General features: G+C 37.0%; 1 protein-coding gene across 1 annotated transcript in view; it reads right to left on the reverse strand.

The window, feature by feature from the left end:
• GPR158 (G protein-coupled receptor 158) overlaps positions 1-23,912 on the reverse strand; it is a 302,373-nt gene that overhangs the window by 78,540 nt on the left and 199,921 nt on the right. Inside the window, exon 5 of the mRNA XM_027559934.1 lies at positions 6,760-6,828. Coding sequence (XP_027415735.1) covers positions 6,760-6,828 — 69 coding nt within the window. The remainder of the gene's footprint in view (positions 1-6,759; positions 6,829-23,912) is intronic.

Here is a 23,912-nt window from a genome sequence, read left to right on the forward strand (position 1 = left end):
GTCTAGAAACAAAAAGACACAAAGACAAAGACAGAAGTATACAGCTATACATTCATATATGTGTATATGCATATGTGTAGCGGTTTTAGTTGGAATTATATTGAAATTCCATGAATTTTTCATGTGCTGTGTTGGAAATCAACATAACAGACATGGTCCTGATTTTGAGATTTATAATTAAAATTATGATTATAAATAAAAATGTAAAACATAACTTTTAAAAGGTATGCAAATCCATCATTAATAATACAAGGCAAGAGCTGCACTGTATATGTTAATCAATGAAGAATGTCTGAAAAATATTCATTCAAAATATATTTGTTGAGCCAGGCACTATTCCAGGTGCTGAAATACAGGGGTGGACTTAAATCCCAGTGGAGGGAGACAGAAAATTTAAATATACATATATATGTATAAGAAATAATATTAATAAAATTCATATATAAAGTGATAAATTCCATGCAAAAGAAATTACCAGGGTGAGAGTGATCAAAAGTACCATGAAGAGTAGCATTGCCTGCAATTTAAAGTAGGGGCAACAGGGTGAACTTCACCTTAAAGATACTTCAGCAAAGTTGTGAAGGAAGTGAGGAAGCTGTCACATAGATAATAGAAAGAAGTGAGTTCCAGGCAAAGAGAGTTTCAGTTCTTTGGGTATAGGAGCACTTTTGATTATTTAATTGCAAGACTAAACAGAATGACTTATTGGCACTGAGGCAAAAATACCAAGTCACCCATGGGAAAAATCAGGTTATCTTAAGATCTGGAAATAGAAAACAGACACAAATTCTGAGCAATAGAAAGTGGGTCTTGATTTTTTTATACCCAGGGAAGTTACTCTTCATGTATAAGGACAATGGGCAGAGATTCTCAAACATGTAAGAACCCAAGAACTATAGAACTCACAACTTCTACATGAAAAACTGTTTATGAAAACCAAGCAACAATAAAAATAAATGAGTATTGAAGAAATTGGGTCACAAAGATTAGTGGAAGATGTTAAATACAGACCTAAGGTTGAATGACTATGTGAATTGTAGCTTCAAAATTGCATATTATAAACATTAACAACCCAAAAATTATTAACTAAGAAAATTCAGAGAGTGGGAGGAAGGGGCAAAAGAAATGTATTTGAGTTCAATTTTTTAGCTGTCAGCTGAATTCTAGTGATATTACCTAAAGATGAAACATAGCTAAGAAAAAAATAATTAACCCAACTTTAAAATATTTTATATTTTTTAACTTTAGGTCTTTTAGAACTAATAATGCTTATTATGAAGATTCATTTATCTAAAAATTGGTAATAGTTTGTTCCACTTCAGTGTTTTGATTAAAATAATAATGATTACAATTAACTTCTGTTTAAAAAGTTATCTGTATCTCAATTTCCACCATTCATCCATTTTCTATTTCAATTTATATATGTGCATATACAGATGTCTCAAATGATCAAATGTATACAATGATTATCTCTGGATAATACCAACTTTTGTTGATCTTTTCCTTGTATTTTTCCATTTTACCTAGTCTGTAAATAACAAATTATTATATTTCATAAAAGCAACAAAGTATTTTTGAGACATATAGTCTAATTGGTATTTATTTGCTTAAAGATGAAAACTGCTCCAAACTAGGAGTCCAGTTCTTAACTGTTTAAAAGTGAAAATGAAAGTGAAATCGCTTAGTCATGTCCAACTCTTTGCAACCCCATGGACTTTAGCCTACCAGGCTCCTCTGTCCATGGGATTTTCCAGGCAATAGTACTGGAGTGGATTGCCATAACTCTTTAAGGCTTGGTTTATTAAAACTCTTTCAGCTGAAGGAAGATTATTAATAAATTCCTGACACATTGCTGACCCAAGGCTCTTTACCAAATACCCTGGAATAGACACAGTGGATAACCTCCATGCCTTTGCTTATAAACTATTGTTCCCCCTACTCATAAGATCAGACTTCTGTCTGAAGGCTGCTAGGGAAGAGGAGCTCAGGAAGGAGGGGACAAATGGAACTGCACAGAACCCCAGGGTATTTATAACCATTTCTTTTAAAAAAATTTTTTTTGGCTGCACTGAGTCTTACTTGTGGCATGTGGGATCTAGTTCCCTGACCAGGCATTGAATCTGGGCACCCTGCATTGGGAGCACGGAGTCTTAGCCACTGGACCACAAGGAAGTCCCACAACCATTTCTTCTATTCCTCTAACCTACCCTAGAGAAGAGAACAAAGTGACCTGGCATCCCACAAGTCAAACTCCCTTGAAGAGGTGGTCTAGTTCTCTGATGTCTTTTGATTTTAATATTTAAGCCAATATTCTTGAAATCCTCTAGATGTTTGGGGGTTGTTGTTACTGAGTTGTGTTTGGTCACTCAGTCATGTCTGACTCTCTTGTGACCCTATGGACTGTAGCTTGCCAGACTCCTCTATCCATGGGATTCTCCCGGCAACAATACTGGAGTGGATTGCCATTTCCTTCTCCAGGGGATCGTCCTGACCCAGGAATCAAAACTGTGTCTCCTGCATTGGCAAGCAGATTCTTTAGCACGGAGCCCCTGGGGAAGCTCTGTAATTCCGGTACCCTCAGAGCTATGTCAGCATGAAACTGCATCCCCACATTATTTTTTTCTCCATAGTGCTGCTGTGCTCCTGGGTAGTAACTTTCCTTTCTATTTCCTTTCTCTCTTTTGCTTTGGTATCAAGCCAAATGGATCTAAATGACACCAAGTAAGATGTAGTCTTAGATCAGTTTAAGAACTATCTTAAGGATAGAATCTTAGAGTTGAGGAGAAATCTCCTTACATAAATGTCCTAGATAACTGAGGTTTGAGAAACAGTGGCCAAGTTGTAAAACTGGGAACTTTCTGCCCTGCTTTTGTCACAACGGAAGTGACTCTGTCCCAGAATCAAATTACTACCATTTCCCCCTAAAAAGCACCAGAGCTCCTTGGAGAAGAAAGAGGTTGAGTCTAAGGCTGGGGCATGGAAAGAACTTTCTGTTGCCCTAGAAGGTAGCGAGGTGTTCAAAGAATGGTGAAGTCACATATCAAAAGAAGGCAAGAGGGAGCTTGAAGGGTCTCCCACTGGCAATTCTGCATTAATTTGAGCATCAAAATAAATAATAATAATAATAATAGATTAAAACCTTAGCTGCTTCAACTGTATTCTCATGGTCTCATTCTCACCCTTTCTCCCCACTTTCACCTCTCTCTCCTTTATTTCCTGCCCTTTGAACTCTATACAAGGAAGCAACGTGCTCCTGGTTTTTCTCCTCTTCTGGAGATACATGTGCTCTAACAGGAGTAGAAGTCTAAGTTTTAGTTTTAGGCTTTGGGGTGGTCACAGAAAAAGCAGTCTGTTAACTGATTTAGTTTCTCTGCCACTGAAACCAACCTGGCATGGTCTAATCAGTTCAGTTCAGTCGCTCAGTCGTGTCCGACTCTCTGCGACCCCATAGATGGCAGCCCACTAGGCTCCTCTGTCTCTGGGATTCTCCAGGCAAGAATACTGGAGTGGGTTGCCATTTCCTTCTCCAGGCATGGTCTAATAGGATGACTGATTAGGCTTGAAAGATGACATTTCTGCTTTTGTAGGTAAAACAGTTGAATATCAGAAACTCCATGTGGTTCAATAATACAGTCCATCCAAGCTCATGGGAGTTTTACATCAAACTCCTTAGTGCCAAACCTCAAGCTATTTTAAATTGGTTCCCTGTTTTATTCTCTGAGCCTTTTATTGCCTTGGAGGCCTGAAGAGGAAAGGTGACTGATCCACGGGCAGAACACAGGTCTCCCTGATGACACTGCGTAACACCACCTGTATCTCACATCCATCCCCTTGATCACAAACAGTGTCACAGACTGAAGGCAGCGCTGGGCCAGGGGACCAGAGACTAGTCTTTTCCTGGCTTTCTCATCACCTAACGGAGGAAAGCTGGAGGAGCTGCAACTTCTCTCAGCCTCTCTTCTTTCACTGCAAAACAGAGGCTGAATCAAGACTAAGTTGTGTCTGATATCCCTTCCGGTTCTAATATTTTACAGCTCTTTTCTTAATAGGACTTGGGGGGTGTGAGTCTAGGGGAACAACCTGTGAGTACCATATTTATACATGTATTGGTGTCCTTTATAGAAAGGCACATCCACCAATCAAATAGATCACCAAGGTTAGAGGGAAAAAATGCACTCTATTAGCTGAAACTGGTGGTTGAGCTAAGCCAAAAACAAACCTCTAGAATCCATATTATTTAATATGCTTTACTAATCCATAATATGTCATTTTACATGATTTAGCAAGAAAAACATACTTTAGCTGATTTTTAAAGTTTTTTTCTTTCTTTTATAAATTGCAAGTTTTATTTAGGTGATTATGAAGACTAATCATTTGTTCATAAATCTATGGGCTTCAAATCATGAGTCTCTTTTGAGAGTCTGTAAGAAAATGTTTTAAATGCTTCAGCTCTCTGCTACCCAATTATAACAATGCTAAATTTAGTCAGATTTTGGTTTGTCCTTATCTACAGAATGATGACAATCTCTAATTTGGACTTTCCAATATAAGCATTGTTATGAAATCGTCTGTAGTCTAAGATTGCTTAGAAAAGGCAAAAATAACCTTAATTCTTGCAAATCTGTACAACAATATGCAGCATAAAAAGAAGAAAAGGCTCATTGCATAACAACTCACTAGAACAGTGAATATCCTCAAAGCGTCCTTCCAAGGAGTTACCTAGCTCGAAAAACAATTCTAATTTACTCAAGAACACTTAAAAAAAAAAAAAAAAAACAACTGTAACCCCCAGTAAAAATTTTATGAGTAATTCTGGTACAGGCCACACAAGGAACAGAGAAAGTAGTAAGCTATTTAACAGATACGTAGAGGTCACATTTACACCGTCAAATAATTATTAGATCCTTTGGCTCTATTTACTCAATCACCTTTTTCACTTATTACAGAGGTCCTCCTTATAGGAAAAACTCAAGCTCAAAGTCATAAACTTCATTTCTGCAAAATCTAAGAAAGCCAATGAGCTTTGAGCTAATGACCAACTTACTCTTGTCAAAAATTTCTATGCATGTACACCCACGTACGTAAACATTCCCTAGGTAGCCAGAGGTTTTAATCAACTTATCAAAAATCTCAGAAATTTATCAATTTCTGAGACATCATCCCCATTCTCTCACCTAAAACAAAATTACTTTCTTTTCCATATTCAATTGGTAGTATATTTATGTCTTTTCTCCTTCTGTATTTTATGCTATATCCAAGTCTTCATTAAATAATTTGGCCCTTTGTGCCACCAGAGCATGAACACTGTTTACTAACTTATTTAAAACCAAGGTACACAGCATGAACTGGAGAGCTACCCATTAATATTTCAAGAAGTTGAAGAAAGAATTTATGTTATGAAAAATGAAACAGACAGTTAGTTAAAGATGAAGTCAACACAGTGAGGTATCCTAAGGTTCCTGCTGGACAGGATTGATTTGGTAAGTCTTCTCTTCCCTTTTTCCTCCTAGGCATAACAGAACTGTCAAGTAGAATCAGTGTTATCTTTTGTGCTCCTTAAGTTTCCATTTCTTTCTCCTGTTTTTCTCTGTAGTTGATGTCACAGGTATAGGTCCATTAGATGGTTTTCAAAACTGGATTCCAGTCAATGAAAGGGTCTCTAATGACTGCTTTGAATATTTAGCAGCCTAATATTTACTATTCTTTCCAACATCCTTCTTTTCTAGACTACTTCTTCTGTTTAAAAGGCTTTAAAATTCTTCTGTAGATTTTAGACCCATATCCTTTATTATGGCCACTGGATTTGAATAAGTATGAATCTTATAAGTAAAAAATGAACCCAAATTTACTAACACCTAAAAATAATGTTAAGAAGCGTTTTAATGCCTAGCTAAAAACTAGTAGGCACTAACTAAAGAATAAGGACTATCATTCTTGGTCTTCTACAATCAAGGAGATTCTTTGCAGGCTATTTCAACAGGACAACAGTCACTACTTTAGGGTATATTTCTTAAACGCATGCACGTGTAACCTCGTCCATTCACTCACTGCATATTTACTGTGCTTCCACTATGGAGACAGGCACTAGGTCTGTGCTGCACACACAACAGTGAGCCACAAGGAGACAGGCCATCACTCTCACAGAACTCAGGTTTGTGCAGGAGAAATGACACTAACCAAAGAACTGCTGGACAGAAGTTGGTTGAATAGAATCAGTAGCATCAATACTGTTTTCTGGTTACAGATAAATAACTAGTGTGATAGGAAGGTCTAGATTATGATTATCTACACCACTAGTACCCCACACATTTACTCTGTTTATTTTTCTACATAACCACTTGGAAATTATCAGCATTAACTACTTGGTGTGTCTCCTGGTTCTGATTCAAGTAGGGAGGAAGAAGAAGGAAACCAGTATTTATATGTATATACCAAGCATGCCTTTCATGTGAGTTCACTTAAGCACTTCACTGCTTCTTACAAATTTGGGAAGAAAAGTATTATTAGCACCATTTTGCAGGAGGAACCAAGGTTAGTTTAGAAATGCTAACCAACTTGTCTAAGGTCACCCAATAGGTAAGAGCCAGGATTCGAATATCTGTAAAGCCATTTACATCTACATTTATACAGTAAACAATATAATTACAGATATACAAATTTGTACACAGATATAAACAATATAGTATATACAAGCAAATATACATATACACCAAAGTAAAATGGTTATTTTAAAAATGCAATTAAAAATATGTTACTCACTGGAAAGTATAGAAGCAGAGACCCAAAAAGGATTGTTTCCAACAGGATAAGGCCCGATGCCCTGATGCTCTGAAAAAAATAACAAAAATAAAACTGTCAATATTAACTGACATTTCTAGGCATGGAACAATATATGCTCTTGTGACAATGCCTCAAGCAGAACAGCATTCTTGACAACGTCTCAAGCAGGGGTGGATAATTAGAAATTGGCTTGTATTTCAGACAGTCAAACTTAACTGAAACATGCAGTAAGATTGACTGTAAAGGTGGGGGTAGACTTAATGATATTGCCAGGGGCTTCATGGAATTTTGTCCTCTAAAATTTGAATCACTATTTAGAAGATCCTGCCAAAATAAGAAATGCCCAGACACAGAACATCTTGCCTGAAACATCGGCGACAAATGCATTTCTGAATGCTATTACTAAACCATTTCACAAATCCTCAGCAGTGGTTCCAGTGGATAAAGCAAACACAGGTACAACTTTTGGTGTCTCAATGGTACATCTCCCACCATGTCACAACACAGTCCCCAAAACTCAGTAACAACTTCACTATTTAAATAACATAAATCACATTGAAAACCAGAGGTATCTCACCTTGTGAAATAGTTAAATTATTCACTCAAAATTCAAAAGAATAAGTTGATTTTTCAAATATACTTCCTGATTATTTAAAGTTTGCTAAGCATGGTAGTGGTGGTTTGGTGGTTTAGCCGCTGTGTCCAACTCTTGTGATCCCACGTACTGTAGCCCACCAGGCCCCTCTGTCCATGGGATTTTCCAGGCAAGAATACTGGAGTAGGTTGTCATTTCGTTCTCCATTGCTAAGCATAAATATACTCAATAATCTTGAGATATTTTGTTAGACTCAAAACAGCATTACCTTTGCAAAGCAAAATGCTTAGAACTGTGACAAGAAATACAAGACCAAAAAAAACAATCCCATTTAGAATAATACATTTTGTTTTGATGAGTTCAAATACCAATGCAGAGTAAAGATACCAGTTAAGAATACAAAAACAGGTCATTCTAGAGCACTTGTGTTTTCACTGTGCTGCTGCTGCTGCTAAGTCACTTCAGTCGTGTCCAACTCTGTGCAACTCCATAGATGGCAGCTCACCAGGCTCCGCTGTCCCTGGGATTCTCCAGGCAGGAACACTGGGTGGGTTGCCATTTCCTTCTCCAATGCATGAAAGTGAAAAGTCAAAATGAAGTCGCTCAGTCGTGTCCGACTCTTCGTGACCCCATGGACTGCAGCCTACCAGGCTCCTCCGTCCATGGGATTTTCCAGGCAAGAGTATTGGAGTGGGGTGCCATTGCCTTCTCCAGTGTTTTCGCTCAGTGCAACATAAAATACATAGACACATTGCTGCTGCTGCTAAGTCGCTTCAGTCGTGTCCGACTCTGTGCGACCCCATAGACGGCAGCCTACCAGGCTCCCCGGTCCCTGGGATTCTCCAGGCAAGAACACTGGAGTGGGTTGCCATTTCCACTAGGTGTAAATATGATATTTTAACAGGGAAATACTTTTAAGTAGTTAAATTAATTTTGCAACAACAAAAACAAGGTGAAATGCTAAACTACAAGTCCATTACATTAAAAAAAAAAGTGTCAGGAGAGAGCAGCATGGAAACACATACACTACCATAGGTAAAATGGACAGCCGCTGGGAATTTGCTGTATGGCTCAGGGAACTTAAACCAGGGCTCTGTGACAACCTAGAGGAGTGGGATCGGGTAGGAGAGAGGTTTGAGAGGGAGGAGACATATATGTACCTGCGCCTGATTCATGCTGATGTATGGCAGAAGCCAGCACAATACTGTAAAGCAATTATTCTTTAATCAAAAATAAATAAGTTTTAAAAAAGTGTCAGATAACTGGACAGGGCAGAGAAATAAAATTCTAATTCCTCTTCAAAACACTGGGAAGACATTACTAGGCATAGAAGAATTCTTTATGTAATCCCTCAAAACAACTCAGGGTCTTCATTAATCTAAGAATTTGGGAACAGAGAAATCAGTTTAGTCAGTGAACAGACTTGATTATTTGAGTGGCTTCTCTCTCTTGGTCATTATTTTAGCTAGCAGATGCTCTTAGTGAAAAGAAAACTTCTATCAGCAAGACTTTAAATGGGTTTTGGCTGACAGAATTTTCAACACAACAAATTACATTCATACCTAATTATGAATACTCCATAGTTTAGTTTTTAAACTTGCTCCAAAATGACACTAATTTAGAGTGAGAGTCCAAAACACAATGCAAGACTGCTTATAAAAAAAAATCTACGCAATATTGTTTGAAAATGAAGGATATAAAAAGAAGCTGTAAAGCTTAGTGGAAAAAACAGACACTGCAGTTAACATTAACTCAGTTTGAATTATGAAACAACCACTTTAGTTAAGTGATCTTGAACTTCAAAGGCCTCCCGTGTAAAATGGGTATCCTAATCTTTGCCATATTAAATCTGACATCTTTAATAAAATATGAAGTACACAAAAATGGCTAGCATCATGACTGACATATAATAAGTAGGTATGCATTCCTCAAGGTAGAAAACATCAGCAGGATTGTGAATTTGAAAACCAGAGTTATATGTAAGTAGCCATAAAAATTGTTCTAAGGCTTGGGATCCAAAATGACCCCAAAAGAGCCAAAAGCCTGATGGTAGAAAACATAAAAGTTCTTTTTTTTAGGGCCAGTGGGTTGTTAGCTATATTGCAACCATCATTATCTCATAACAGTTGTAGTGGTGCACACTTTTACATATTCTAAGAGCAAATAATCTATCTCCTTTATATGTGGATGTATTAAACAATCTTAAAACTTCATTACCTTCCTTCTGGTTGGGTAGAGGAGCCTGTGATTTCAAATTATAAACTGGAACTCAACAAACAAATGGGACCTAATTAAACTTAAAAGCTTCTGCACATCAAAGGAAACTATTAGCAAGGTGAAAAGACAGCCTTCAGAATGGGAGAAAATAATAGCAAATGAAGCAACTGACAAACAACTAATCTCAAAAATATACAAGCAACTCCTACAGCTCAACTCCAGAAAAATAAATGACCTAATCAAAAAATGGGCCAAAGAACTAAATAGACATTTCTCCAAAGAAGACATACAGATGGCTAACAAACACATGAAAAGATGCTCAACATCACTCATTATCAGAGAAATGCAAATCAAAACCACTATGAGGTACCATTTCACGCCAGTCAGAATGGCTGCGATCCAAAAGTCTACAAGCAATAAATGCTGGAGAGGGTGTGGAGAAAAGGGAACCCTCTTACACTGTTGGTGGTAATGCAAATTAGTACAGCCACTATGGAGAACAGTGTGGAGATTCCTTTAAAAACTGGCAATAGAACTGCCTTATGATCCAGCAATCCCACTGCTGGGCATACACACTGAGAAAACCAGAATTGAAAGAGACACGTGTACCTCAATGTTCATCACAGCACTGTTTATAATAGCCAGGACATGGAAGCAACCTAGATGTCCATCAGCAGATGAATGGATAAGAAAGCTGTGGTACATATACACAATGGAGTATTACTCAGCCATTAAAAAGAATACATTTGAATCAGTTCTAATGAGGTGGATGAAACTGGAACCTATTATACAGAGTGAAGTAAGCCAGAAAGAAAAACACCAATTCAGTATATTAACACATATATATGAAATTTAGAAAGATGGTAACAATAACCCTGTATATGAGACAGCAAAAGAGACACTGATGTATAGAACAGTCTTTTGGACTCTGTGGGAGAGGGAAAGGGTGGGATGATTTGGGAGAATGGCATTGAAATATCTATAATATCATATATGAAACGAGTCACCAGTCCAGGTTTGATGCAGGATACAGGATGCTTGGGGCTGGTGCACTGGGACGACCCAGAGGGATGGTATGGGGAGGGAGGAGGGAGGAGGGTTCAGGATGGGGAACACGTGTATACCTGTGGTGGATTCATTTTGATACATGGCAAAACCAATACCATATTGTAAAGTTTAAAAATAAAATAAAATTAAAAACAAACAAATGATTCCATAATCAGATGTAAGGCCTGTACAAAATCTGTGCTTTGGTTTTTTTTTCCCCTAACACTCGGGCAAAGTTGGTTTTATGGCCTCACTGAAAGAGTGGGTACACAACAGGTGGAACTTCAGGGACAAAGAAGCAATCTCATGCTCCCTGAAACCTTTCCACATTGACTTACTGGTAACTGGAAGCTCTTTTAACTGGAGCAAAGTACTTTATTTTGTATTTGGTGCTAAAGATTAATACACATGTTGTAAGTAATACAGTGACTTAAGTTCAAAGTCAAGGGCAGGAATCTTTTCCTTAGTGTCTCAGTGATAGGATAAGGAAGGAGAGAGGATGGATTGAAAAACAAGAATGGATAAAAAAGATAATGAACAAAATAACAGAGGCCAAGAAAAAATTTCATCTCTTTCACAGTTTTGCCTGAGATAGAAATGGTGGTACGGGGGACTCCCCTGGTGGCGCAGTGGTTAAGACTTCACCTTCCAATGCAGGGGGTGTGGGTTTAAGCCCTGGTGGGGAACTTAGATCCTGCACGCCTTACTGCCAAAAAATCAAAACATGAAACAGAAGCAATATTGTAACAAATTCAATGAAGACTTTTTGATAAAATGGTTCATGTTAAAAAATTTTAAAGAAAAAAGAAATGGTGGTATGGAACTCTTTTTAACCAGAGTTGCTAAGTGGAAAACTCTGAAAAATTTTCTTGAAAAATGATAAACAATATACAGTATGTTGAATAGTATAATACAGTACTGATTTATATAAATATTATTACAAATATATGTATATTTATACAGTATAATATTTGTATTAAAATTTATATAAAACTGTATGTTTTCTATATGTATATACATATATATAATATATAAATATATCAAATTCAGGTCTGAAGGGATACATGCCAAACTGACAAGAATGTACTTTCTTCCCCTGGAGAAGTATATTTGAGGACAGATCAATTTATCTGGAAATATTTTACTTTCTTTGGAGACACAGTCATGTATTGCTATATGTATTTTAATAATTAGATGAATAAAATGAAAAAAAAAACATGTAAAATGTGTCAACTCAACTAGTAGAAAATTCTACCACTGGGCATTGCAATATGCAAAGAATTCTAAACAAAGCCCTTCCTAATAATATCTACTTAATACATTTTATTCAGTACTGACAACATGCATAAAATGACCAAGCAATATGATACTTATAGGTAAATATAAACCTAGGGAGCTAAGTGAGCCTAACTCTGGCTTAGACTTCAGACAGCTTAATAAATATCATTCCAGGATTTACAACAGATGGGGGCAGATTCTACCTCACTCCACTCCATTCCACTTTCCCCATTTCTTAAACTTTTAGAACTGACCTACGAAGGTTTACAGCGGTCAGATATCAGATCTGTAGACAAAAGAGAAAGGCTAATCTTACCACACTAATTTTATAAAATTATGTCAAAGTCAATTTCTCAATTCCATAATCTCCAGATACAAAAGTACAGAGGCATAAGATGAAGCATAGCTTGTCACAGGATTTGCTGAGGATGTAAGCACCGAAAAGAAGCTGAGTTACTGGAAGTAATAAGATGATAAGAATGCTCAAGTCAGAACTTTTAAAAATAACTAAAATAGCTCGAAATTATTTTCTTGATCCTATAGGGGCTAACTCCTTCATTTATAATTGTTAAACATTGTTCAACCACTGGGGCAATTAATGTATATCTTGCTAAAACAGTGCAGCTATTTTTGATCACAGCTGATACCTTCAGCCTTGCAGCAATTAAAGTCTCTTTCCATTACAAAAGGAACCTCTGAGCATGAAGACATTTTTTATACAGCTGGACTTCAGGATGTAGGATGAAAATATAAGAAAGCAAGAGAATTCAATTCTGCAAAGAACAAACTAGCACAGCTCTGGGTGATAAACCAAAACTCTATAATTGTATATCATTTACAGAAAGAAATTAGCCATTCTGACAGCAGAATAGTCTCACAAGCTGCACGTTTTCTTTTGATTTGTCTATTTCTGTAGAGAAAAGCACAGACAGAGAGATCACAAACGAAACCCAACTACCTGATGAAATAAGTAGACCACAATAAATTGGAGACAAGATGTGAAAGGTGAACCTAAAAAGAATCCTCACTCTGAGAGGTATGAGAATGCTATTTTCAATAATTTTATTTACAGTTATATCAATGGATGAGAACAGACACACCCAGTTTGACAGACTATGTACAATTAGTTTGTCTTAAGAAGATCTGTGATGAAACACTGAAAAACCAATCAGATTTAGAAAACTGTGTCAAGGAAGAACTGCTCAAAATGTGGTTAGTTAAAAATCAATAGTAGTTTTTCAGAAGAATTCACAACAGTAGAAAAAAAAAAAAGGTTTAGAAAAGGAGAAAAAAATGGTCAGGATAGTGATTTCCAAAACTGAAATATAAGTAACTCAGATGATTATAAATCTGTGGTATAAAACACATGGGCTTATATCCAGATGGTTTGAAATCTCAGCATCTGCTGCTCATTTGCTATGTGACCATGGGCAAGTTGCTTGAGCCTCATCTTCTTCATTTATGAAAGGATATAGTGATGCCTACCTTGAAGGACTGCTGTGAAGATTTGTAATCATGCTGCCCAACACAGAGCAGGTTCTCAGTCAATGGAAGCTCATCAGTCTTTCATGGACAGATGTAAGAGGTGGGGTCAACACACCTAAGCCCACTCTAGCTGATGAGTGACAGACAGCACATGGTCCCATCATCCAGAGCTGCTGGTCCCACGTCAGGGTGATTTCCTCTGTGTATCCAATCTGATCCTCTCACCCAAAGGAACAGGACTGTATGTTATAGTATACTAACAAAAATATGCAGCACTATTAGAATATTTAAACATGAGCTACAATTAAGGAATTTGGTTGATATTATTTTTATTGTTTTTTTTTTGGCCCCACCCCTGATATTATTTTTAAAAGAGGCTAGTTGATGTAAAATTTCTGACAGTTTTATGAAAACATTAAAACAAACTATGACATGGCTTTAGTTAAGAATTATTTTAATTTCTAAGATTCACAAGAAAGTCCATTTTTGTATGTTATGGTAATATGCAGTGGTGCTGTTTAAGACCTTTTAGAAAAATAAGTATACCCAAAATAAAATTCAGAGTAATGAATATATAGTTTCATACTGTTTAAAATAGTATAGCACACTAAATAAATAAAAAGTCAATGATATTTTATAAATGTGAAAAAAGAAATAACCAGTAGTTCCTTATTAGTTATGGTTCACCATTTATTGAGGGGCACAAACATCTCTGGTTGCTCTTGCAAGATTTGAAACAGTTACCGATTCTCTTTGCTTTGATTCACATAATGCAGACAGTTAGAAGTGTCCCCCGAATGTTTCATCTTTAGGGAGTTCAGTGCCGGATTTTCACTTAAAGTTGTTGACACTCAACTGCTATTGCAGAGATGCAGAATAAGTTAGACACATAAGAAGGAAAATTCTGGATCACTTCTACTCAGTCAAGCTCATCCTTCTGTGCTTATGTCCAAAGCACTTCCTACCAGACTTCATCATCCCCCGAGTCAGCCCCTCCCCCGACAAGAGGCCACTGGAACGCAATCCCAAACTGTGGACCATCATGTCCTGATTTGTCCTCATTTTTCCCATAGCTTCTTTGCAAAAATAGCAGCTACTTCTCTGTAATTGATTTGCAACCTCCAATTTCCTTTCTTCAATACTAATAAATAGAATAACTCATATACCACAAGATGGAGATGAATTCTCTAAGTGTCAAAAAAGCACACGGAAGTGAGTGGTGCAGACTGAAATATTACAAAGACTCTTGCCTTGAAAAGGATTGCTTAAGTGGCAATAAATTAATAAAGCAAAATATGTCATCTGCTCAGCTTTCCATTATTGATTAAAAGCTATTGAGATTAATGGATATATTTTCAAATAAAAAGTAGATCGCTGAAAGAAATTCCTCCTCATGAAAGTGGAATGGAATGATAATTAAAACATAAAATAATAAGTGCTTTAAAATTTCACAGAAACGAGACAAAATACTTTTTCAAATATCAATCTTTGTTACACTGAGGTTAACTCAAGTATCATCTAGTGTGACATAAGTCATTTTTTTAAACTTAAGAATATTTTATACTCAGAGAAATTCAAGAGACTTGACAAATTATTGCTCGGTTTCACTTGATTGCTAAGTATCAACAGACCTAAGCAATCTTTCTTTATCATTTAAAACTTCTAATCTCAGATTTCTATTTTAATTTTGTATTTTGAACACTGTGATCTGTAAGGTGACTACTTTAAAATACTACTGCTCACACATAGGCAATAGAGTTCATCAGATATTAGCTGGACAACATCAGCTCTTCCTGGGCTTCTTAAACAGGAAAAAAGTTGTGAGAATGGGAACAGAATTGCTTAGAACTGTTAAGCTTGTCTTTAACACACTATCTTCCAAAGCATGTTTGGAAATGCACAGAATAACTAGACAGAGTGTAAAACAAAGAAATATTTCATACTGTATCTAATATTTGGAAATAGTCTAAACATTCTAAAACTTGTTTATGTTCCTTATTTTATACTCCACACTGACCCAAAAAGTTTCCATCTGACATTTACAAATATACAAAGAAAAATGATGAACATTTCAGTGAATAAACCAATAGATGACTTAACACAGTTGCAAGAGATACTCCCTATTTGTAAGAAGAGTAAGCAGTTCAGAAGTTTAAAATAGAAGTATGAGGGACTTCCTGGCAGTCCAGTGGTTACGACTTCACCTTCCAATGCAGGGGGTATGGGTTTGATCCCTGGTCAGGGAGCTAAGATACTACATGCCTCTTGGCCAAAAATCTAAAACATAAAACAGAAGCAATATTGTAACAAATGTAATAAAAACCTTAAAAATGGTCCAAATTAAAAAAAAACTAAAAATAAAAAAAATAGCAGTATTATATCTGACAGGCAAAAACAGAGGCAGGTTATAAAAGTGTCGTGGAAAACAAGTGCTATTTAGATGTAAAGGTGATGTAGAAAAGAATTAAAAACTCAATCGCTAAAATAGTATAAATATTTGACGTGTAGACGAAGTAAATTGGATCTGATTTTCACCAAATTTGGGAGCGCTAAGAAGAACGAAAAAATGGGTATTATGAAATTCAGTCCACGTACAGTGTATCACCCAAAATTGTTCAGCAAAAGACAAAGTGAAAGGAAATGGGAGTCTTATTAATTAACTAACATCCTGCTTACATTCTGATTGTCAATTCTAACCATTTGTTTTCACTAAAATCTGCTGTTTCAGTTAGTCTTAATGTTTATTAGCAAATCATAACATGTATAATAACTACCTTGATATTTTAGAGTTTTCTATTTTTGAATGTGGTTCATGAAAGATTTTCAATAATAAGTTCATAAGTTTTAATTAGAAATAAATGCTAACCCTTCAATACAGAATTCAAAAAGGTCACACTAACTGAGGTTGCCTTTCATTAGTCTTCTCTCTTCTCTCTGTTGGATCCCATTAGTTATTCTTTGCTCTAAAATGTATTATACAAATGCATTAGGATTAGATTATCAACTGAAAAAGATACAAGAGAAATAATTAAGAACAAGCAGAAACTTGACAGTGGATAATAACTGAAAAATTAAAACAATGTTATAAAACCAAAAATTAGAAAAAGCTTTACAACATAATAGATTTTCTAAAAAGCAATTGTGTTTAACTTCATTGAAGGTTAAACTATTACTAAAGCAGTTTTCTATAAGCAATTGATATTTGAAGCTTTTAAAAGTAATGACTGCAAATCTTCAGCCTAAACCTCTTTTTGGAGCTCTAGCCCCCTATTTTCAGTTGGCTGTAAAACAGCCAACTGAATGACTTCAAGATTTCAAAAACTAAATTCTTCCATTCTCCAATCTGTTTTTCTCTTCATGTTTCCCATCCTGGTTAATGGTAACTGATTAATCTCTTTTGTAGTCAAACCATATAAAATATACAAGGTAGAAATAGAAGTGGTTTTTATGAAATATTGGTTTTGTGAAGTCACTCAGATATGTCCAACTCTTTGTGACCCCATGGACTGTAACCTGCCAGGCTCCTCCATCCATGGGATTTTCCAGGCAAGAATACTGGAGTGGGTTGCCATTTCCTTCTCCAGAGGATCTTCCTGACCCAGCGTTCAAACCCAGGTCTCCTGCATTGCAGACTCTATCATTTGAGGTACCAGGCTTTTACATTTGGTATTTTCCAGAATCCCCTCCAAATTCTGTTGACCAACCATCTCACTAAGTAATGAACGAGAAGTATGCTGTGTGTGCTAAATCACTCAGTCTGTCCCGACTCTTTGTGACCCCATGGACTGTAGCCCACCAGGCTCCTCTGTCCATCAGGATTCTCCAGGTAAGAATACTAGAGTGAGTTGCCATGCCCTCCTACAGGGGATCTTCCCCACCCAGGGATCGAACCCAGGTCTCCCACATTGCAGCCAGATTCTTTATTTTTTTTATTGTTGGCTATTCCCTTAGCCAACCAGAGAAGCCCAAGAATACTGGAGTGGGTGGCCTATTCCTACTCCAGGGGATCTTCCCAACCCAGGAAGGGAACCAAGGTCTCCTGCATTGCAGACGGATTCTTTACCAGTTGAGCTGCAGGTAACTAAATAAATGGTTAATCTGAAAAGCAACATGCAGGTTGATCCTCTTTCAAGTGGAGAGGAAATTTTTCACTTTTAATCCACAGTCTCCTCTGTAACGCAGAGAAATTATTATAAACCGTGAAAATCTTAATAAGAGGAGGTAGGAGGAAGAAAAAATGAGAGAGGAGAGAAGTAGAAGAAACCATCTCTTTACGTTTAGTTCAACGTTCTACCAATTCTAGGTCCAGGGTAAAATGGGTGGGGCTGATGGGATGGATGGAGATAGGAGTAGGTGAGGTCACTATGCTCTGCGCTTTCTCAAAGCTGCCTTCCTCTGTATTCACTCTTGCCTTCATCTCATTGCATCAGACAACAAACACCTTCATGTCACCTTTTCCGTCATCTTTCCAGGCCTGCCCTCTTCAAGGCAGGCATATATTTCAAAGGAATTCCCTTATTCCTCCTAATCCCCAACTGGTAATATCTTCCATGCCTTAAATCTTGCCCATTCTTAGGGATATCATAACTACCAATCAGAGTGCTAGAGTAATAATTTAATGGTTGCTCCTCCAAATAGGACTTGGAAGACCAAGTATATGGTCAACACCTAATGCCTAAAGGCAAAGATCTTGAACTCTGTAAGTTAAGAGTGAAGCTGTCTGCACATGGGCCTCACCGGTGGCTCCAAACCTCACTGGCAGTGACTGTTTCCTCTGAGACTGTTCTGATAAGGAAGCAGACCAAGGTACCTACATTCATTCAATCAGAAACTGGAATGCAGAGGTCCCTTTCAGGAGTAAAAGGGACCCATCACCTTTATCTTCTGTTAAAGATTTTTTAAAGAAGTAGTTAAGCCTTTTCTTCCCAGTTGTGCATGTAAATTCCATCAGGAGTCAGTCTAAATGACCATAACTTCCACATATCTGTGCCTCAGAAAATCCCCTAAGCCTTTGCTGAGGGCAGGCTAAACGAAGAGGTTTGCCTCCCTTTCTTCTTTCTGTCTTTGAAGCAGAAGCTGGATAAGGCGGCAGGTGCCTCTGAAACCCAGCTTTCATCATGTGACAGGATTCACAGCACAGTGTGTGCGTGCGACTTCAGGGTCCTGAACAGCAGCTCCCTTCCGCCCCCATAAATATGCCCCGATTACTATAGTTTCCTCTTTGTTTCTTTTTGGACCACATTTTTAAAATCATGAAAGAGATATAAATGCATAAATTCTGGGAATGAAAATACCAACTGAGGAGAATGGGGAATAAATCAAGAACTGGGTAGCACAGGGACCCGAAAGTGTATCCAGCAGTGCTAAGTCTCTCCTTCCGTGGCATTTTCCCCAAAGGCACATCTCACGTTCACAAACATTGATAATAAAAGTGGGAGTAACGACAGTGACAACAATAACAATGATGTCAGTTGAATCTGTGTGCCAGCTGTTATTCTAGGCACTTCATATAATATTAATTAACCCTCACAAAAATACTGAACCCTCATGACAAATAGTAGGTACTATTTGTAGTAGGTACTACTGCTATTCCCACTTTATAAATGAGGCAGCTGAGGTTTAATGGGGCTGAAGAACTTGTCCATGAAACTGACATTACATAATGATATCGCTCAACCTTGCCCCTATCATTTTCAAAATCCAACTTTTAAAGCTATCATTTAAAATAGCATTGGATAGCAGCTCCTGAAGCAACCTTTACTAACCTCCCACTGAAATGTAAAGACGCATGTGAAATAGAAAATCACAACCCTGCTGTGAATAGGAAATTCAAAGCAGAAATACAAACAGAAATAAAAATGAGAAAAAGTACTTACTCTCACAAGTAATTGGGAAATAGAAATTTAAAATATCTCATTTTTAATCTGTTAGGCTGAAAAAGTTAAAAAGACTGATAATATCAGTTACTGGTTAGAATTCTAGGAATGGGCACTTTCATGCTCATAGAAACAGAAATAGATAAAGCCCTTGATAATGCAGTTTTGAAATATCAACATTTTAAGTGTCTGTACTTGATTATACCAGCCACTCTACACAAAGGGGTTTGTCTTTAAGGATTACTTGCATGTTTGCACAAAAATATATGCACAAGAAAGTTTACCAAAGCACTAATGGTATAATGTCTAGTAAATAAGTTGAAACAAATGAAATATCAATAACAGAGAATATACCAGTAGTTTTACTGGTTCAGCCATATGACATGATATAATGAAGCTCTTTAAAATATGAGAAAAATACATATATACAGGCAGAAAAAAAAGCTTCAAAGATTTTTAGAAATAATTTTTAAATAAAAAATCTTTACTAGTGAAAGTCATAGTATGAGTGTGTGTGCATGGATCAAACCCTTGATGCTACAAATTTTCTGGGAAGAGAAGTAGAAGCGAGAGGAAATGGAGGGCCTTTTATTACTGCTTTTATATTTTTCTTTATGTGTTAATTTTGTACAACATTGTATTCACTTATTATTCAAGTAAAGATCAACTGAAAATCCTTATGCCAAAAGAGGAAGGAAAGAAGAAAGAAGAAAAAGGATGAAAGGAGAGAGATGGGCAGATACTCAGAGTAGGTCAAAAGTGATAAAATACAACCAAAATAAAGTCTGCTTACAAGGTACTTAACCACAAGTTTCAAGAGGAGAAGTATTCAAAAATCACCTCAAGGGTCTGACCTTTTGTACACATTTATATTTATGGGGGAAAAAAGTGAAGATAGAAAAAAAATGTAAATAGTAAAGCCCAGAGAAAAAGGCAATAAACAAAAATTTTTCATGTAAAAGAAAATTCACAATTCCAATATCTACCAGAGTGAAATTTAAGGTGAAAAAGCATGGGGAAAAAAAAAAAAAAGGAGGAAAAGGACATTTAATATCAGTCACTGTTATCACATTCTAGCAAAGTGCAACAGTCAAAAACTTGAACCAAGTGAGAGGCCTGGACCTCAGAGCCCTGCTTCCCCCTCAGCCCTGTCCAGCACCCTGTCCCGTAAGATTACTATGCTCCAGCCACCCTGGCCACTCTTCATTCCACAGATGCAGCTGCTCCTGCCTTATGGCTGTCAGAGCACATCCTCTTCCCTCACTCTTGCTTGTTTCTACCAGGCTCCCTAACCCTCACCTGGCTCACATCAACTCATTCCTCAGATGTTAGTTTCACTGACTTCTCACACAATATAGGGCTTCCCTGGTGGCTCAGATGGTAAAGAATCTGCCTGCAATGCAGGAGATCCAGGTTCCATCCCTGGGTTGGGAAGATCCCCTGGAGAAAGGAATGGCAACCCACCCCAGTACTCCTGCCTGGAAAATTCCATGGACACAGGAGCCTGGCAGGCTACAGTCCATGGGGTCGCAAAGAGTTAAACATGACTGAGCGACGAACACTTTCACTTTTCACTCACTGTAACACACAAGGCAGTGACACAGGAGTTTCAGAGAACTAATCAGACTGTGTAAGTTTCAACATTTTACACTAACTGCACAGAGTACCTCCCTGAATGGCACACTTATCACAACTAAAATTAATGAGGAAAGCAACTTCCAGAAGCATTACTTTCTAAAATAAAGAACATCCACCATAAATACACTGCCCAAATCTTAGTGGTGAGGCAGGAATTATCAGCCACACAATAAGGACATGTGATAGCAGCAGTGGGATTTTATATTATTCTGGGATTTCTATTAAAGACAATGAGGTATAAAGACTGGAAACAGGACAATGAGGCAACATTGTGATCTGGCAGGAAGTTGTCTCAAAGAAGTAATCGGCATCATACACAAGATTTAGTTATAAGAATGTTCCACACACAGCATTATTCATGTCGGGACAAAATTAGGGGTAATCCAAATCCCAGAAAGTTGAAAAATGGTAAAATAAATCATGATATACTCTATGATATACTGAATTTTATTATGTCATAAAATTCAAAGTTTGAGGGCACACTTTATGATGTAAGAGTTTAAGTCTATAATTTATGTATATGAAATTAAATGTTTAAAAAACTAAATTGTGGACTTACAGGAAATTTTTACATTATTACTTAAAATTTTCAGCCTTTTTCAAACTATAAAATACACTGATTTTACAATACAGAACAGTTTAAAACTCTAGTCTCTGCTTGCCCAGGAACATTTCTGATTTTTTTAAAAAAAACTAAAAGAAATTAAACTCTAATCTTACAAAAAGATTGAAAAGATTAAAGCTATAAAAAGATACCTTCTAAAACTGCTAAAATTAAAGAGACTGACAATACCAAATGTGGAGTGGATTTGGAACAAGGGGAATTTCCATACATTGCTGACGGGAATATGAAATGAGAATTTAAAACCGTACAACCACTTTGGAAAATGGTTTGGCCACATCTTATAAAAGTTAAAAATACATCTGCTGTGTGACCAAGCAATTCTACTCACAGGTAAAAGAAAAACATTTGATTGCAAATATATATATATATATATATATATATATATATATATATATATATAAATATATATAAGAATATTCACAGCAACTTTATTATAATAATCAAAAAGCAGAACAACCCAAATATCCATCCAACAGGAAAATGAATATATAAATTATAACAATAGTCTTACAATGAAATACCACTAAAATAGAAGGGGGAAAGTGTTGATTCACACAGACAAGATCAGCTTCAAAGACTATACAGTATTTATTAAAGAAGTCAGATGCAAAAAAGAACACACTGCATGACTCCATTTATATGGAATTCCAGAACAGGTGGAACTAAACTACAGTGATAGAAATCTGAGAGGAAGGAGTAGGGATTGACTGGGAGAGGGCAAGAGAGAACTCTTTGGGGCAAATGGAAACTTCTACATCTTGATAAAGGTGTAGATGACATGGGTGTATGCATTTGTCCAACTCACTGCCCTGTAGAATTAATGCATTTCACTCCATGTAAATTGTAACTGAATTTGAGCAAACTCCGGGAGACAGTAGAGGACACAGGAGCCCGGCATGCTACAGTCCATGGAGTCACAAAGAATTGGACACAACTTAGAGACTGAAACACAGCAACAACAAAATCGTACCTTCCTAAAAATAATAAATAACAAAGGATTTGAAACCTGCACTAAGGTGTTAAAAATAAAAATCAATAGACCTTTTATTACACCTCAGGTCTCATGAAATTGGTGCCACCAATTTGCAAGACCTATCACCTAAGGGGTAAACCTGCAAAGAAAGCAATAGCACATAACTTTCTGGTATTTCTACCATTTGTAGCTTCAATTTGTATATTGTATTAATTTACATTTAAGCCAAGGAAATGGTGTCAGACTTTATTTTTAGGGGCTCCAAAATCACTGCAGATGGTGACTGCAGCCATGAAATTAAAAGACGCTTACTCCTTGGAAGGAAAGTTATGACCAACCTAGATAGCATATTCAAAAGCAGAGACATTACTTTGCCAAGAAAGGTCTGTCTAGTCAAGGCTACGGTCTTTCCAGTGGTCATGTATGGATGTGAGAGTTGGACTGTGAAGAAGGCTGAGCACCGAAGAATTGATGCTTTTGAACTGTGGTGTTGGAGAAGACTCTTGAGAGTCCCTTGGACTGCAAGGAGATCCAACCAGTCCATTCTGAAGGAGATCAGCCCTGGGATTTCTTTGGAGGGAATGATGCTAAAGCTGAAACTCCAGTACTTTGGCCACCTCATGCAAAGAGTTGACTCATTGGAAAAGACTCTGATGCTGGGAGGGATTGGGGGCAGGAGGAGAAGGGGACAACAGAGGATGAGATGGCTGGATGGCATCACTGACTCGACAGACGTGAGTCTGAGTGAACTCCAGGAGTTGGTGATGGACAGGGAGGCCTGGTGTGCTGCGATTCATGGGGTCACAAAGAGTTAGACACGACTAAGCAACTGAAATTAACTGAACTGAACTGAAGCCAAGGACATTTCCATACTTTCCATTCATTTACTTCTGATTACTTTGCAAAGATGAAGAGAGCCCTAGAAGAAAGGGAGCAAGAAATTGACAGGAAGAAGCTCAGAGTTCTCTATTCACACTTCAAGAAAGAGGAACATCACACACAATGTGCTAATTAAATATGGAAGCTCTTAAAGAAAATGTGGTACATATATACAATGGAATATGACTCAGTCATAAAAAATGAATAATCCCATTTACAGCAACATGGATGGATCTAGAGATTATCATACTAAGTGAGGTTAGGTAGAGAAAGACAAATACCATATGATATCACATATATGTGGAATCTAGTCAAGGCTATGGTTTTTCCTGTGGTCATGTATGGATGTGAGAGTTGGACTGTGAAGAAGGCTGAGTGGAGAAGAATTGATGCTTTTGAACTGTGGTGTTGGAAAAGACTCTTGAGAGTCCCTTGGACTGCAAGGAGATCCAACCAGTCCATTCTGAAGGAGATCAGCCCTGGGATTTCTTTGGAAGGAATGATGCTAAAGCTGAAACT

Source organism: Bos indicus x Bos taurus, chromosome 13, assembly GCF_003369695.1.
Source record: "Bos indicus x Bos taurus breed Angus x Brahman F1 hybrid chromosome 13, Bos_hybrid_MaternalHap_v2.0, whole genome shotgun sequence".
Taxonomy (NCBI): Eukaryota; Metazoa; Chordata; class Mammalia; order Artiodactyla; family Bovidae; genus Bos; species Bos indicus x Bos taurus.